The sequence below is a fragment of the Quercus lobata genome, chromosome 6 (assembly GCF_001633185.2).
Source record: "Quercus lobata isolate SW786 chromosome 6, ValleyOak3.0 Primary Assembly, whole genome shotgun sequence".
NCBI lineage: Eukaryota > Viridiplantae > Streptophyta > Magnoliopsida > Fagales > Fagaceae > Quercus > Quercus lobata.
In genome coordinates, this window is record NC_044909.1 from 11,167,608 (window position 1) to 11,182,465 (window position 14,858).

Here is a 14,858-nt window from a genome sequence, read left to right on the forward strand (position 1 = left end):
GCAATATTGATAATGAAACTATAATATAATAATTTCAAAATAAATAAAAAAATTCATAATAGACAATGGTAAGACTTTATATATTTACGTGTTTTTTGTTATTGTTGTCAATATATGAAATTCTTTTTTTATATTAAATTTTGTATAATTTAAATTTCTTAACGGAAAAATTTTAAGGTGCCACTCAAATTTTTTTAATTTTATTTTGGTAATATAACGTATCCTGTAATTCTTATTCCAAAACAAAAACAGACCTAGTAGAGCAGTAGTGAGTAGTAGCAGTAGTAGAAAACTAATCCAAATCTTTTGTCCTACTTTTCCTGCTTCACACTATATTTTACCAATAAAAACTTGCTACATGTTAACATAATTAATTAAATATTATTATTATTGGCTTATTAATATTATCATTATTAATTAATAATAGTTTTTAATTAATTATATTAATACGTAACAAATTTTTATTAATGAAGTATAAAGTGAAACAAGAAAAATGAGATGGAAGATCTGACTCCGAGCTCGAGAATCTGAAACCGACCGACGCATAAAAGTAGTTGAAAAGTTTAAACTCGTAAAGATTCCCAGAATAAAACGAACTACCCCTCACTCCCAAGTCCTGACCCTCCCAGTCCAACAGTCCTTTTCTCTCATAATTACCAAACTCCAAAACTGAAAAATACCCAGTAAAGGGGCAATTTCGTCATCCCGACATAGATCTCTCTCGAAATATTAAAATATAAAAAAAAAATACAAACAAAATATCAAAGCACACCAAAAAAAGAAAAGTCACAATTGAATTTTCACACAAAAACACACACTGCCTTTTGTGTCTCTGAACTCTCTCTATTCTCAAATCGCCGCTTCCCTTTTTTATTTTCCTTTAATAAAAAAAAAAAAACAATTTTAATTTTCGAAATAACCCTAACTTTCTAAAAATAATTTGAAAGTACTTTACGTAAAAACGACGCCGTTGTTCTCCTCGTCCGACAACAATAATGTCAGCCTCCGGTGTGTCGGTTTCTCGTAACCGCGGAGAGAACCGGTTTTACAATCCGCCGCACGTGCGACGACAACAACTGCAACAGCGACAAGAACAGCAACAGCAACAGCAGCAGCAGCAGCAGAGGGCTTCGTCGTCGACGATGACGATGGTTACGAGTGCTTGTTGTTCGTCTTCGTCTTCTTCTTCTTCTTCTTCAACGACCTCGTCTTTGTCGAAATCAGATTGTTCGGTTCCGGATTCAAGTTTGGGTTTGAGTTGTTCCGGTGAAACGAATTTGGATCGGTTCTTGGAACACACTACTCCGGTGGTCACAGCCCAGTATTTATCTAAGGTAATTTCTTAGCTATTTAGGGTTTTTGTGTGATTTTGGGTAATGGGAGATGTGATGGTTGTGAAATTAGGCTTATTGTTAGGTTCCTAAATAAATTTTGAAACTTTATGGTTTGTAATCAAAACCCAGTTCTTAAATTGCCTACATTAACCTTGTAATTTGGATTGATTAGGAAATGGACTTGTTATAAGGTTCTTGTTGATGCAATTTCGAAACTTAATGATTTGTGAGTAAAACTCAGATTTTTATATTGTTTGCATTCTGGCACTTTGGTCAAAATGTATAAACTTTAAACCCTTGTAATTGGGATTAATGAGGAAATAGGCTTGTTAGTAGGTTCTTAATTATGAAAGTTTGGAACTTTATGATTTGTAACTAAAACCCGGATTTTATATTGCCTGCATTTTGTCTCTTTGATTGAAATGTTCAAACCCTAATTGGGATTAATTAGCAAACAGAAGAGATGGTACAATCTAAATCAATTGAGCTAGACTGAGTTATAGAAATTGGGTTTATTTGATTTTAAGAAGTGAATTCCAGAAAACAAATTAATTGAAGTTTTTAAGCCTTGTCAATGAGCTCTAGCTCAACTGGCACCTAACCTCCTCCCCTTGCAAGTGTCTGGTGGAGGGTGAAGCCGTGGGTTCATGACGCATTGGTGTGTGTGTGTAACTTACGTTACTTACCTATCCAAAAAAAAGTTTTAAATCCTTGACCCATTTGGAATATTTAGTAAACAACAGTGATGTGGCCATCTGACTCAATTGAGCCAGATTAAATTTTATAGAAATTGGGTTATTTGATGTTAAGAATTGAAGTTCATAAAATGGAATTAGTTGAAGGTTTTTTTTTTTTTTTTAAAATAATTTTACTAGTTCATTGTTTTATATTTATTAATGGCATTGTTTGGGTTAAAATTAGACGAGCGTGAGGGGATGGAGAACTTGTGAGCCAGCTGTGTTGAATCCGTACTTCGTGCTTGGTGATCTATGGGAGTCCTTTAAGGAGTGGAGTGCATATGGAGCAGGTGTGCCCCTTTTGTTGAATGGGAGTGACTCAGTTGTTCAGTATTATGTGCCATATTTGTCTGGCATTCAGCTGTATATAGATCCATCAAAGCCCTCTTCACGACAAAGGTGAGGAATCCTAAGGTTTTATAAATGTTTTGTATTTCAGATGAATGTTGGGTAAATGGTTTCTAGTGATTTATACGGATTTCGGATTTGGGTGCCCCAAGTATAAGAATTTTCTTTTATAGGACTTTTTATAAAGAATTTACTTTTTCATGAAATGATCGATGGATTAGGGAATCTTCATCACAATTATGGAACCCCCATTGTTTGTCACAAAGCTAATTTTATAATATTGACACAAACATGTATCTTAGATGTCAATGTACAATAGCAACTACATGCAATGTGCTTGTTTGGATCTCTACTTGGTGCATTTTGTATTCTTCTTTTCTTTTTTTATATTTAGGTTGTGATAGATTTTATTTATATCTTATTGTGTGGAGAAACACTCAATTTTGATGAAGACTGCTATTTATTTTAATTAATAGGATTTTGGGTTTTCTTGTGCCTGGTTTTGGGTAATATGAATCTGATCTCTTGAGTCCACTTCAGAAGACAATTATTACTCACAACATTCTTATTGTTGATGAGTCATAAGCTCAGAGGGCAGTGCATGTCTGTTTTGTGCTTTATCTATAAGTTGTATAATTTACATGTTGTCCCTCCTAAGTCATTTTTTTTAGTCTGTGAGGCTCTCTCTTTTCTCTATCCAACAAGGCAATGACATTATACCTGGCTTAACCTATCAAAAAAAAAAAAGACATTATACCTGGCTTGTTTTATGTAACCTTTAAAAGTTTAGACTTGAGTAATATTTTCACATCCATGTTGCCCATCCTTTTGTTGCTTGTGATTATATACTCCTATTAGATTATGCATGTAAACATTGGAATGTGGTCCTTTTGCCTTACAGTACAGTAAAATTTGGTTGTGCCAACACCTGATTAATGTTAATTGATATTAGTCCATATTATGGGAGTTGAAATTATGGGATTTGAATTTTATTTTAAGGGTTTTAGGGCATTATATTGCTATCTTAATTATGATTTGATTTCCCTTCATTATCTAATGTAATCTAAGAGTAAAGACTATTGTTGTGCTGAATTAGATGAATAATATATATCAGAGATTTCCTATCTCTAGCTTGTTGGTGATTCCAAGCACTATTAAGTACTAAATCCTAGGGTTTCACACAGATATTTTAGGTGGTGAAGCCTAGAATTTGTCCTATTACTATTTTCTTTTCCCTCACTTCTATTTTCCACTTTTTGTGGTATTAGAGCAAACATCAATGCATCAACCATGCCTCCTCTAAATCAATAATCCCCAACATCTCCTAATTTGAACCTATTAGACCCAAGCCCATCAAGCCCGAAACGCACCCAACTAGCACCCACCATCACTAAACCAAGGTGAACTCAGGCATCAAGGGCCATAGAGAATACCCCTCAACCGTCAATCCCCAATCTCAAAACAACTACCCACACCAAAGCCAACAACCATCGCAATCCCAAATTGCAGATAAGGCATGATTCTGCAAATCAAGCCCACAACCCACTCTCAATGGGTTGCAAACCACAACCACAGCCCCCTCACCATTCAAGAGCCCCACTCACCAGGGATTCAACTTACCACAGTCCAATATACCACTGCCATCGCTTAAGGTCCACACACATTGCGTTGCTGCTGAAATGTCACCAGATTGCTTTGCTGGACACTGCCAAGCCCTCAATCCAGTTCCAGAGAATTGTTAAAACTTGAGACACCATCACTAGGTCCTTAAGTTTACCTGACCCATTCAGGAAAATTTCAGCCCGTTTCAATTAACCCAATAATTTACCCAACCGATTTAAAACAGCAAGGCAAAACCTTCCCCCCCCCCCCCCCCCCCAAAAAAAAAAAAATCAAGCTTCTCATCCAACCTGGCCCATTAAAAAGATAAATAAATAAAGTAAAACAATCAACCTGGTGTAATTATTTTATAATTATTTTTTTGTTTGAAAAAAAAGGCCTAACCCATCACTTATGCCTAAGCCTGAGTCCTCATTAAGCCCTTTTTATCCAAGGTTTGTGATCCATCTAGTGTTGCCTTAAGCTATATTAATGCTGATTGATTCCATTAGTCCAGATTATGGGATTTGAATTTTAATTTGACCATTTTAAGGGATTTGATTGCTATCTTAATTATGATTTTATTTCCTTCCTTATCTGATGTAATCCAGTACCTTATTTAAAGGCCCAAAGTAATCTGATAATAAGATGAATATATAGATTAGAGATTTTCTATCTCTAGATTTGTGTCGATTTTAAGTAGGGGTGTCAATGTTCGACCCAACCCGCGAACACGACACGAACCTAACATGGGTTTTTTCGGGTTAGGGTTGGGCCTTAATGGGTTTAGGTCATAAACGAGTCGACTCAAAAGCGACACGATAAGAAACGTGTCATAAGCGGGTCAACTCGTGTAACCCGCAATAGACACGTTTGACACGCCAATTTATTTGTGTCAACCCGAAATGACCCACTTAACACAACCCGTTTAACTCGTATAACAAATAAATATTTATTTTATTTTAGATTTGTCAAATACCTTTTATATCTAACATATATTTTAAATTTAGAAAGAAAAGTGAGTAATTATAAAAATTTACAAGGGATATAATTGGAAATTGAAACTTTCAAACCTTGGAATTACTAATACTTTTTTTTTTTGGCAGAAAACTTGCATAAATAAAATTGGATGAGCTTGTGGAAGATGTTATGAATTGGACATCAACAAAGAATCTATGGATTATAATCGTGGTCATAGTCAGGATTAGTCTACTATTTGCTCAAATTCTTTCAAAATTGATACTTAGCATTTGAAAAATATTCAAGGATATTATATTTTTATTAAACTATGTTATTTTATTTTTGTTAAACTTTGTTATTTTGAATTTGGATTGAAGTGTTTGCATTTCTTTTGGAGTGTAAAGAACTTATTTCTAGATGAATGTTATATTTTTGTTGAACTATATTATTTTGAATGTGGGTTGAAGACTTGAAGTGTATGCATTGCTTTTTAAGATGTAAAAAAATTATTCCTAGATAGATGTTATATTTAATATTATGCAGGTTGAAATGGGTTGTGTTACATTCGTGTCAACCCAACATGACTCGTTTATTAAGTGTGTCAAATAGGTTGGGTCAGGTCAACCCGCCTTATTAACAAGTCGGGTTAGGGTTGAAGGATCATGACACGATTATTAAATGGGTCGGGTTAGGGTTGAGTCATTTAGTCGAATACCCCTACCTCAACACGACACGAATCCGACACGCTAACCCGAATTGACACCCCTAATTTTAAGCACTCTTAGATGGTGAAGCCTAGGGATTTCAGGCGGAAGAATCTAGCCAGTGAAGCCTAGAATTTTTCTTTTTATTACTTTTCCCTTATTTCTACTTCCCGCCCTTTGACCTGTATCACTTGGCTAAGTACTTTCAATCTAGCAGGCTAGCTGCCTGTTTCACCCCTAAGTCTTGGACATTTGGTTTAGGTATTTCCAATTTTCAGCATCTTTTATTATTAATATTCTATCAAGCTGAACTATAGATCAAGTTGTTAAAGCCTATATGATATTTGCATAAATCAGTAGATTTTTCTCTATGGTTTTATATAAAGGAAGAGTTTGTTAGCCTTAAAAGTTTTCAGATTGAACATCAGAAACTGTGAAGCACACAAAGATGCATATTTATAGTCTCTTAGAACATCAAAGACTTCTTTAACCAAAGACAATAAAGACTCAACTTCACAGCTGGATATTTCTTGACTGAGACTCGTTTAACTTTCAGAATTAACATTATTCAGAAGTACCTTTAGATTTATTAAATTTTATTCCCATCTTGCATCTTCATTTTCTGTGTTATTATACTCAATAGGCCAATGAGCTCTAGCTCAATCAGCACCTTCTCCCCTTGTAAGTGCCAGGGGAGGGTGAGGTCGTAAGTTCAAGACCCATTGGTTGCATGCATAAGTTACCAATCCCAAAAAATAATAACAAAAACAAAAACAAATTATCAATAGATCTTTTTATACATATTGAAATCATTTGCAACAGCAGCAATGCTTTGCCAGCCTATGTTTCTGGTGCACTGAGTTTTTTTTTTTTTTTTGATAATTCGATAATTGAGGGAGGGGGGATTTGAACTCTATGTCTATTGGAAACACCAGGAGGTGCCAACTAGTTGATTTACAAGGCTCTTGGCCTGGTCTGCTGAGTTAAAATACTCCTAGTTTGTATTCTTCTAGTGACCACAACTCATGTCTTTGTTTGGGTATTCAGTGTTTCAGTTCACACCTACAGATCTATTCATTGGCTTACACTATTAAATTTCACCTTATGGTTGTTTTCATCTTGTGACAGGAGGCCTGGTGAGGAGAGTGATTCTATGTCATCCAGAGAGTCAAGTAGTGACAGCAGCAGTGACTACGGAGCAGAAAGACAAGCTAGTAATGTGGTTAATGGGTCTTGGAATCAGCCAAACATTGATGCAAATATCCAGGGTTTGAAAAGAATTTCACTGAGAAATAAAACCTTTGCAGGTTCATCAAGTGATGAAAGTGAGAATTGCAGTCCTCCGGGTCAGCTTGTGTTCGAATACTTTGAACATGATCCACCATTTAGTCGTGAACCTTTGGCTGATAAGGCAAGTTCATTACCATTTAACATTTTAGCTTGCAATGGCTTTTCTTTATTGTAACATACATTAATCATCTTGCATCCAACAGATTCAAGTTCTTGCATCTCGGTTTCCAAAATTGAGGACATACAGGAGCTGTGATCTATCACCTTCAAGTTGGATTTCTGTGGCATGGTGTGTTTTTCTCGTCTTTTCTGGCTTTATGATGTAACTTGTAATGCTAGTTTAATGCGACTGTCATTTTTATTAATTATTATTTTCTGATCTTTTTTTAATGTAGGTATCCAATATATAGGATACCCACAGGGCCGACACTGCAGAACCTGGATGCCTGCTTCTTAACCTTTCATTCTTTGTCGACACCGTTTCAAAGTATCTCTCTCTCTCGCTTTATGTGTGGATGCATGTTCACCTGCACACTTGATTGCTTGTGTGATTTCATTTTTGGCCTGCATTTGTATTCTCTTTTCCCCTATTAGATTGGAGTACATGTGTGTGCCTTCATGTATTTGTGTGCCACGGGAATTATGTGTGTCTATCCTTTTTTGCCTGCATTGTGTTTGTTTTAATGTAGTTCATGTTCTTTGGGGCAGTTACAAGCACTGATGGGCAGCATTTCCGTAGTTCAAGACTAAAAGAAGTTCGTAGTGCTGATTTGTCCATCAAGCTATCATTGCCCATCTTCGGGCTTGCTTCCTACAAGTTCAAAGTTTCTGTTTGGAATCCCAATGGAGTTTATGAATGTCAGAAAGTAAATTCACTGTTGCGAGCTGCTGACAACTGGCTCCGATTACTGCAAGTCAACCATCCAGATTATAGGTTTTTTCTGTCCCACAACTCACAACGGAGGTGATAAGAATCATGGAATAGCTCATCTCTAATCTGAACATGCATAACCTCCAATCATGGAAAGGAATGCAAGCCAGAGTTTCAAGTTGTTCTTTTGGATATGGATTGTATTGAGATCCTGGTATCACATTAAATTTGGCTCTGCTTCATCCGTCTTGTCAAAGAAGTGCCATACAATAATTTGACTATGGGATTTGTGGAGGGTTTGGTAGGCGGAGTGGACGAGGATGATTATCTGATTCTTAAGAAATGACTATTCTGCTGTTCTATGCAAGAAGTGTGTTTTATGATGGATCTTATGGTATTCTGCTGATAACCCATATTTGAGTAGTTTTGTGTTGTGGGGAGTTGGTTTTGGATGCTAATTGTACGAAAATGAGAGTTGCCAATTATAAAAGGTTTAGGGCATGTTTGGGTAAGGAATTTTCGTCACTCAATTTCCATCACTCAATTTGCATCACTTATCACTCATAATTCATCACTCATCACTCATCACTCAATTTTTCACATCCGTTTGCCTTCATCACTCAGTTTTTATCACTCACTATTTTTCACACTATTTGGAGGGCCCACACCTGTCACAGTACAGTGTTTTTTTTTTTTTTTTTCACTAGCAGCTTCTTTTTTTTTTTTTTTTTTCCCTCCTGGGTTGGCTGTTCGGTCTGGGTTTTTTTTTTTTTTTTTTACTAAGTTTGGTGAGAAAAAAAAAGCCAACGCCAACCCAGAAAAGAAAAAGAAAAAAAACAGCCAACGCCAACCCAGAGAAAAAAAAAAAAAAAAAAAAAGTTGCGGCTGTGGGTCCCTCATGTGTGTTTATTTACGAAAATGCCATTGAGTTATGAGTTATGGAAACTGAAAACAGCCTTTTGTTGTTTCCAGTTTCCATAACTCATAACTCAAAAATCAGAGAATTGAGTGATGGAAACAGAGTTATGGAAACAGAGTTATCGTTTGGCCAAACAACCTTTTTGTTATGGGTCCCACCATTTTTGAGTTATGAGTTATGGAAACTGAGAATTGAGTTATCAAAAAACTCAATCCAAACGGCCCCTTAGTTATCTCTGTATATAGGCCTCGCTACATTTTTATTTGTACAAAATTGAACTCCATAATTTGAGCTAACTTTATGAACATAAATGTTTTGGCATGTATAATTTTAAGCTTGAACATTATTTGGTTTTTTGGATCGTGAAGTTACTAAGAGCCTGTTTGGATGAGGGTGCTTTTGGATTATATCACTCAGTTTCCATAACTGAGTTTTCAAAACACGTGAGTCCAACAAAAAAAATTTTGTTTGGCTTGGTTTTCAACCCTTGTTTCCATCACTCAAAACTCAAAAATTTGAGTTAGAGTGATGGAAATAGGAAACAAGAAATAGGTGTTTTCAAAAACTAAGATAGGAAACTCAGTGGCACCAATGTAAATATTCAAACTCTGTGGGGTCCATAGCTTGTGTTGTCATGTTAATTCGGAGCCTGTTTGGTATTACCGTTGCAAGCACCACCACAACAAACCCAGTGCCGCCAACAACCACCGTGAAATTGAAACTTAACTACCGTCAAAACACCAAAATCAACCCACAAAACCAACCGTCGATCCACACCACCGAAACATAAAACCAACCCCAACCGATTCAAGCCATGCCTCCACCACCGTGACCCAAAAACCCGATCTCCATCGTGACCCATAACCCGATCTCCATCGTGACTTAAACTAGATCTCCATCGTGAAACCCAGCTAACACCCAAATGACCACCACCGAAACCCACCATCACCAATCTGAACCTAGCAACCACTGAAACAACCCACCACTTTAAATCTAATAACCACCGATTCAAACCAACCAAAAATAGCCGAGAAAGAAACAGAGAAGAGAGAAAAAAAAAAAATCAAATACAGATTGAAGAGGGGAGATACAAAGAAAATTGAGGGTACGAAACTGAAACTAAAATTGAAATTGAAAAAAGAAAGAAGATCAAACAGAAGAAGAGAACCTTTTGTGCGTATGCGTTGATGTGAGAGGCGAGGAAAGAATGGCATGCCCCTGACCATGATCGCAGTTCAGCAGGTGTGTTAAATGGGTATTGTGGGTAAGAAACTAAAGGAAGATCAAAAAGAAGGGGACCCGTTCTGCTGTGCTTGTGTGTTGGTGTGGGAGGCGAGGGAAGAAGAAGGTGGTTTTCTGATGGGATAAAATGAGGGAGAGGAAATAAAATAAATAAATAAGAGAAGTATGTTCACGCGGTAGAAAACAGTTTTACTACTCTGTAATGTTAGTGGGTGGGGCCCATAGCTTTGGCAGAAAGTAGAGTTCAAAGGATGAGATATGTAAATGAATTTTTAAACCAAGAGGATCATGCAGTTTGGTTTTTATACAAGCCTTCCATTCTTTTATGACTTATTTTGGACTTCAAAATATGTTTTCCCAACTCGAGAGGAACTTTCAATTTAGATGAAAATTGAGGAAAGCAGGTGGCAAAGTAGGAATAAGTTCTTCCATATTTCCATTTATGCACAAAACTGTAATTACAATAGATACATACATAATTTTCCCGACCTAACTATTACAACTAGTACCATAATATTCATTAGCCTCTTCGATCTTTATCTTTGGGGCTCCCAGTCTGACTACAATGCCATTTCATCTATGCATGCCCTTTGAACTCACAAGCCATCATCGAGAATAGTGGACAGCAAAAGTCCTTGGACAAACTCAGACTTCCGAGTCTTCTCCTCTTGGTCCTTGTCTGATAACACCAACTGTTGGAAATTCCTGTCATGGTAAACTACAGTTAGCTTTTTATTTATTTTTTTATTTTTAAAATCAAATTCGTTTATCTAATACAGCACCATTCAATTGCACCTCTCTCTCTCTCTCTCTCTCTCTCTCTCGCGGACACACACACACACACACACAAACTCACACACAGCACAGAAGGAAGAAAAAGGAGGCTCTCAATCACAGACAGAACATAAGAAGGGGAAAGAGATGTCTAAATTACAGCTTGGTATTCACTTGTGGGACAAGTGTATGTCATATAGTAAAAAAGATCTACTCAATTCCCTCAGTTAATTCACTTGGTCGTGGTCTTACTTTCACAAGAGAGAAAAGTTGACCTCTAACTACTGACCACTGAAGCATGCTTCATTAAGAAGAAAGAAGCATAGAAATCTGTAGTCTAAAAAAATTAAAAACCTATGCCCATCTTTATTTCTAATATAATCCCTTTTTGCCACCAAAAAAAATGATGCCCTTTCTATCTTTTATAGATATAATAGGAGTTGAAACACGTGGCATCCATTCTATAATGATTGTTCTTTACTATTAGGTCAAAATGCCAATGGATTTCTTTTTGGTGCAAGCAAGATTCGAACATAAATCTCTTGTTCGACAACAAGAGACTTTATTGGTTGAGCTAATTAGAACCCACAAAATGCCCTTATTTAAACAAATCCAATCAACACAGTCATAAACACCAGATGTTAAAACAATTTCTACAGATTCAGCTATGTGGATTCTCATTCATTTCTTAGAGACTATATAGAGAAACCTAAGCAAAATTAATGAAATAAACCCAGGGCACATACCTTTCCAAGAAATCCTCCTTTGAACTCTCCTTTACCACGCTTGTTTCCACCAAAGAATGAGGCTTAACACTCACAGGTTCATCAACTATAGGTGCATTATATATAAATGATGACAACAAAGGATCAGGTTCTGTATTTGAGGAAACAATGCAAGTGGATCCTCCAAAAAGGGATTGCAAATTTCCTTCTCTTAACTCTCTCCTCAATAAAGACAATGTAGAATTAGAACCACCTCTACGGAATCTCCGCTTGCGCTGAACGTGATCTAAAGTTAAGGAAGAGCACGAGCTCTTCATTTGTGGTAAAAAAAAAGATATGGCTAAGCAATCAGAAACATGATACAAAATTCCTAGAGCATTGGTGGAAGAGATTAACTTAATAAAAAGAAAGAAACAAGGGTGCACAAAATAGAGTAGCTTTTTAAGTAAACTACAGATTCAGGAAGTAATATATCACCCAAATGCAGATAAGGAGCAAATTTGTAGTGATAATGGTAAATAGGTGGTAAAGATGATTTGTACCCCATGAGCAAACATATAAATAGATTCTTGAGAAACTGGAACAAAAAGGCAAGTTTCAACAGTCAACTTCTCTTTTACACTGGTATCAAAGAGAATTGAATTTTAAAATTTTCTTACAAATGGGTCATTACTCATTAGAAGTGTTAGCTTTAAAAAAAAAAAAAAAAAAAAACAATGGATGAAGACTAAGGAGGATCCTAGAAGAAGGTGATATACGGTGGAGTTAAAAGAGAGGTTCTACTCTACTGGGAATCTCTCTCGTGATCTTAGAACCAGTAAAGTTATTGTGTAACTTTACTGGCTCAACACTAGTAAAGTTACACAGTAACTCATGATCTTACCTTCCGCCCATATGCATGGGACATGGAAGTTTCATTTGAGCTAAAGCTAAAATAAAAAAACCTAATTAAGAATTACATAAATAAATGTATCTTTATATAATGATAAACAAGCAATACCATCAAAATAATCCTACAAGACAAAAGAATCCAACTTTGTCAATTAAACCAGATCTGTTATTTACCACATCAACATTTAAACCACAAGATATAGAATCCAGCATTCTACAACCAGACATTGCACACACCATAAGCAGTTACTAGATCAAAACCAAAACAACAACACAATTCAAAACTGAAGCATGGCAACAATATAGACTCAACTTCCAATAAAGGATATCTTTAAAAAACTCCCATGTTGCATCGTAATATGGCTAACGATATCCATTCCAACCCTCTTCGCACAAATTGGACACACCTGAAAATACAAGCAATAACATTGTCAGCAGACCTGTAAAAAAGCCGAAACAAATAATAATCCCTCGCAAAATACCCACTTACACTAATTACGATTTTACGATAAAAAATTAACAAAAAAACCATACCCCCTTAAAATTAATACACCCAAAAAAAAAAAAAAAAAAAGAGCACTTTTTTATTGGTAAGTTACACTTGCCCCCAGTCAGTTTTGAACCCACAACCTCAAAAATCTCTTGAAATATGTCTAGCATCTTTCACGATAAAGCAACTGGAAAACCATCATATTTAAACTCCACTGCAGTGTTTTCAAAAATCCTAAACATTTATAGTTAATGAATAGCATAGATTTTGCCATGTCTACAAGATTCTTAAATGGAAACCTAAATAATGCTAGTAAATGCCTGTTTAAAAGTCAATCAACGACCTAATAAAATCTAAACTATTCATTTAAACATAAATGGTTAGGATTTTACATTACTCCCTGAATCTCAATCCCAAAATCAAAACCCATTTCACACTAATCCAAGACCAAAAAAAAAAACTCAAATTTAAGCACCCATTATGATTTTACAATATCAATCAGTTCTAAACTCTATAATAATTAAAAGTAGCCCATGACTGGTACTAGTACCAAAACAAACAAATACAGTCACACAAGCTACTAATCCCCCTTAAACTTAAAAAGACCTAACTTCTAACACAAGCCATACACAAACACATAAATAATTTTTTTTTTACTAATAAATTTAAAAATTTTGAAAAAATAAAAATTAAAAAAAGAATACCCCATTTTTGACTTCAACAGGGTGTTCCTCATCGATGTGACAACAAAGTCCAACGACGTCGTAATCCTCAGCGCAAAAGGGGCACAGAAACTCCGCCTTCGATTCCTCGTCTCCTTCCATCTCTTCGTGCGCAAGGAACAGATCTGCATAATAAAGTCACAAAATTTATATCATGTAAAAAAAATTTATTTTCTCGGGAAACAAACGGAAAGAGGGAGGGGCATTATGGGGAAAATGAGAGAGAAGAAGAAGAAGAAGAAGAAGAAGAAGAACCCGATCGAGACTGGAAACGGCGACGAGTGTTCCATGAATCGGAGTCCATTTTCTTTGGTTTTTGGCTGTGGTGGGCGGTGGGTGTGGTATTCTCGTAGTTTTGCTGAGTATTGATGGGGGGTGTTTATTAAATAGTCAGAGAAAAAGAAAAGAGAGAGTGTTTGTGAGAGTCTGTGAGTCTGGGTGGTGGTTGAATTAAGAGGGTAAATGGAGTGTGAAAGAAAGGAAAGAGCAAGGAAATGTATAGAGAGAGAGAGAGAGAGAGAGTGTGGGAGTTTGGGGTGGTAGGAAATTGACCGGGGATTTGGGGTGGAATTACGGGAATGCCATTGCAAACTACTACTACTACTTGTGGTAGAAGGCAAAATGGGAATTACGGGAATGCCATTGAATTGAATTGAATGGAAACTTACTACTTGTGCTAAAAGGCCGTAGTAGTGGTAGTAGCCGCCTTGGACGAATTGTGAGACAAAAGGGGGGAGGTGATTGCGTCAAATGCGTGGTTTATTTTAGGTGCGTCACCCTCGGGGTTTTCATTGGGCCACGTGTGTTTTTTATGTAATGTTTTCTTTTATATATTTTTTGGATTTTAGTGGGGGTGGTGTGTTTTTTGTTTGGTTTTTACACGCCTGTAAAGAAAAGTTCTGAAGTTGAGGTTTCAGGTTTGGTTGGTTGAGTGATGTGGAATGATAAGAAAATATTCAAGTATATATAATTAAAACATGTTTTAAGCACCAAGAAGCTCTCGTAGCTCAGTTGGTTAGAGCACCCGTTTAGTAAGCGGGAGGTCTTGAGTTCGACTCTCAACGAGAGCACTACGTATTTAATAAATTTTCTATTTTTTTACTGTTCTTTTCAAACCCTGCTTTAATTGACTTGTTAAACATGAGCTGGAAGACATTAAAAGACACTGAGTCTTGACTAATCCATTACACTCGTATCTGTATAAAAAATGACATATTTGGAATTCCTCGTTGTACTGCAAAACTTGCTGCTT

General features: G+C 36.1%; 2 protein-coding genes and 1 non-coding gene across 3 annotated transcripts; 2 read left to right on the forward strand and 1 right to left on the reverse strand.

Moving 5' to 3' along the window:
• The first annotated feature begins 764 nt into the window (after positions 1–764).
• Positions 765–8,328, forward strand: LOC115949652. The gene is made up of 6 exons (XM_031066940.1): positions 765–1,334; positions 2,256–2,470; positions 6,811–7,093; positions 7,176–7,261; positions 7,368–7,459; positions 7,681–8,328. Exons 1-6 carry the CDS (start codon positions 996–998, stop codon positions 7,938–7,940), a joined length of 1,275 nt encoding a protein of 424 aa, XP_030922800.1. The 5' UTR covers positions 765–995; the 3' UTR covers positions 7,941–8,328.
• A 2,081-nt stretch (positions 8,329–10,409) lies between these two features.
• LOC115995490 (protein DEHYDRATION-INDUCED 19 homolog 4-like) lies at positions 10,410–14,223 on the reverse strand. Its single transcript, XM_031120075.1, has 5 exons — positions 13,862–14,223; positions 13,589–13,731; positions 12,724–12,801; positions 11,525–11,784; positions 10,410–10,709 (listed from the first exon to the last, which is right to left on the reverse strand). The coding sequence occupies exons 1-5, from the start codon at positions 13,908–13,910 to the stop codon at positions 10,601–10,603; spliced, it is 639 nt and encodes a 212-aa protein (XP_030975935.1). The 5' UTR covers positions 13,911–14,223; the 3' UTR covers positions 10,410–10,600.
• A 379-nt stretch (positions 14,224–14,602) lies between these two features.
• On the forward strand, positions 14,603–14,676 carry TRNAT-AGU. Its single transcript has one exon. It is a non-coding gene; the product is annotated as a tRNA-Thr (tRNA).
• Positions 14,677–14,858: the final 182 nt, after the last annotated feature.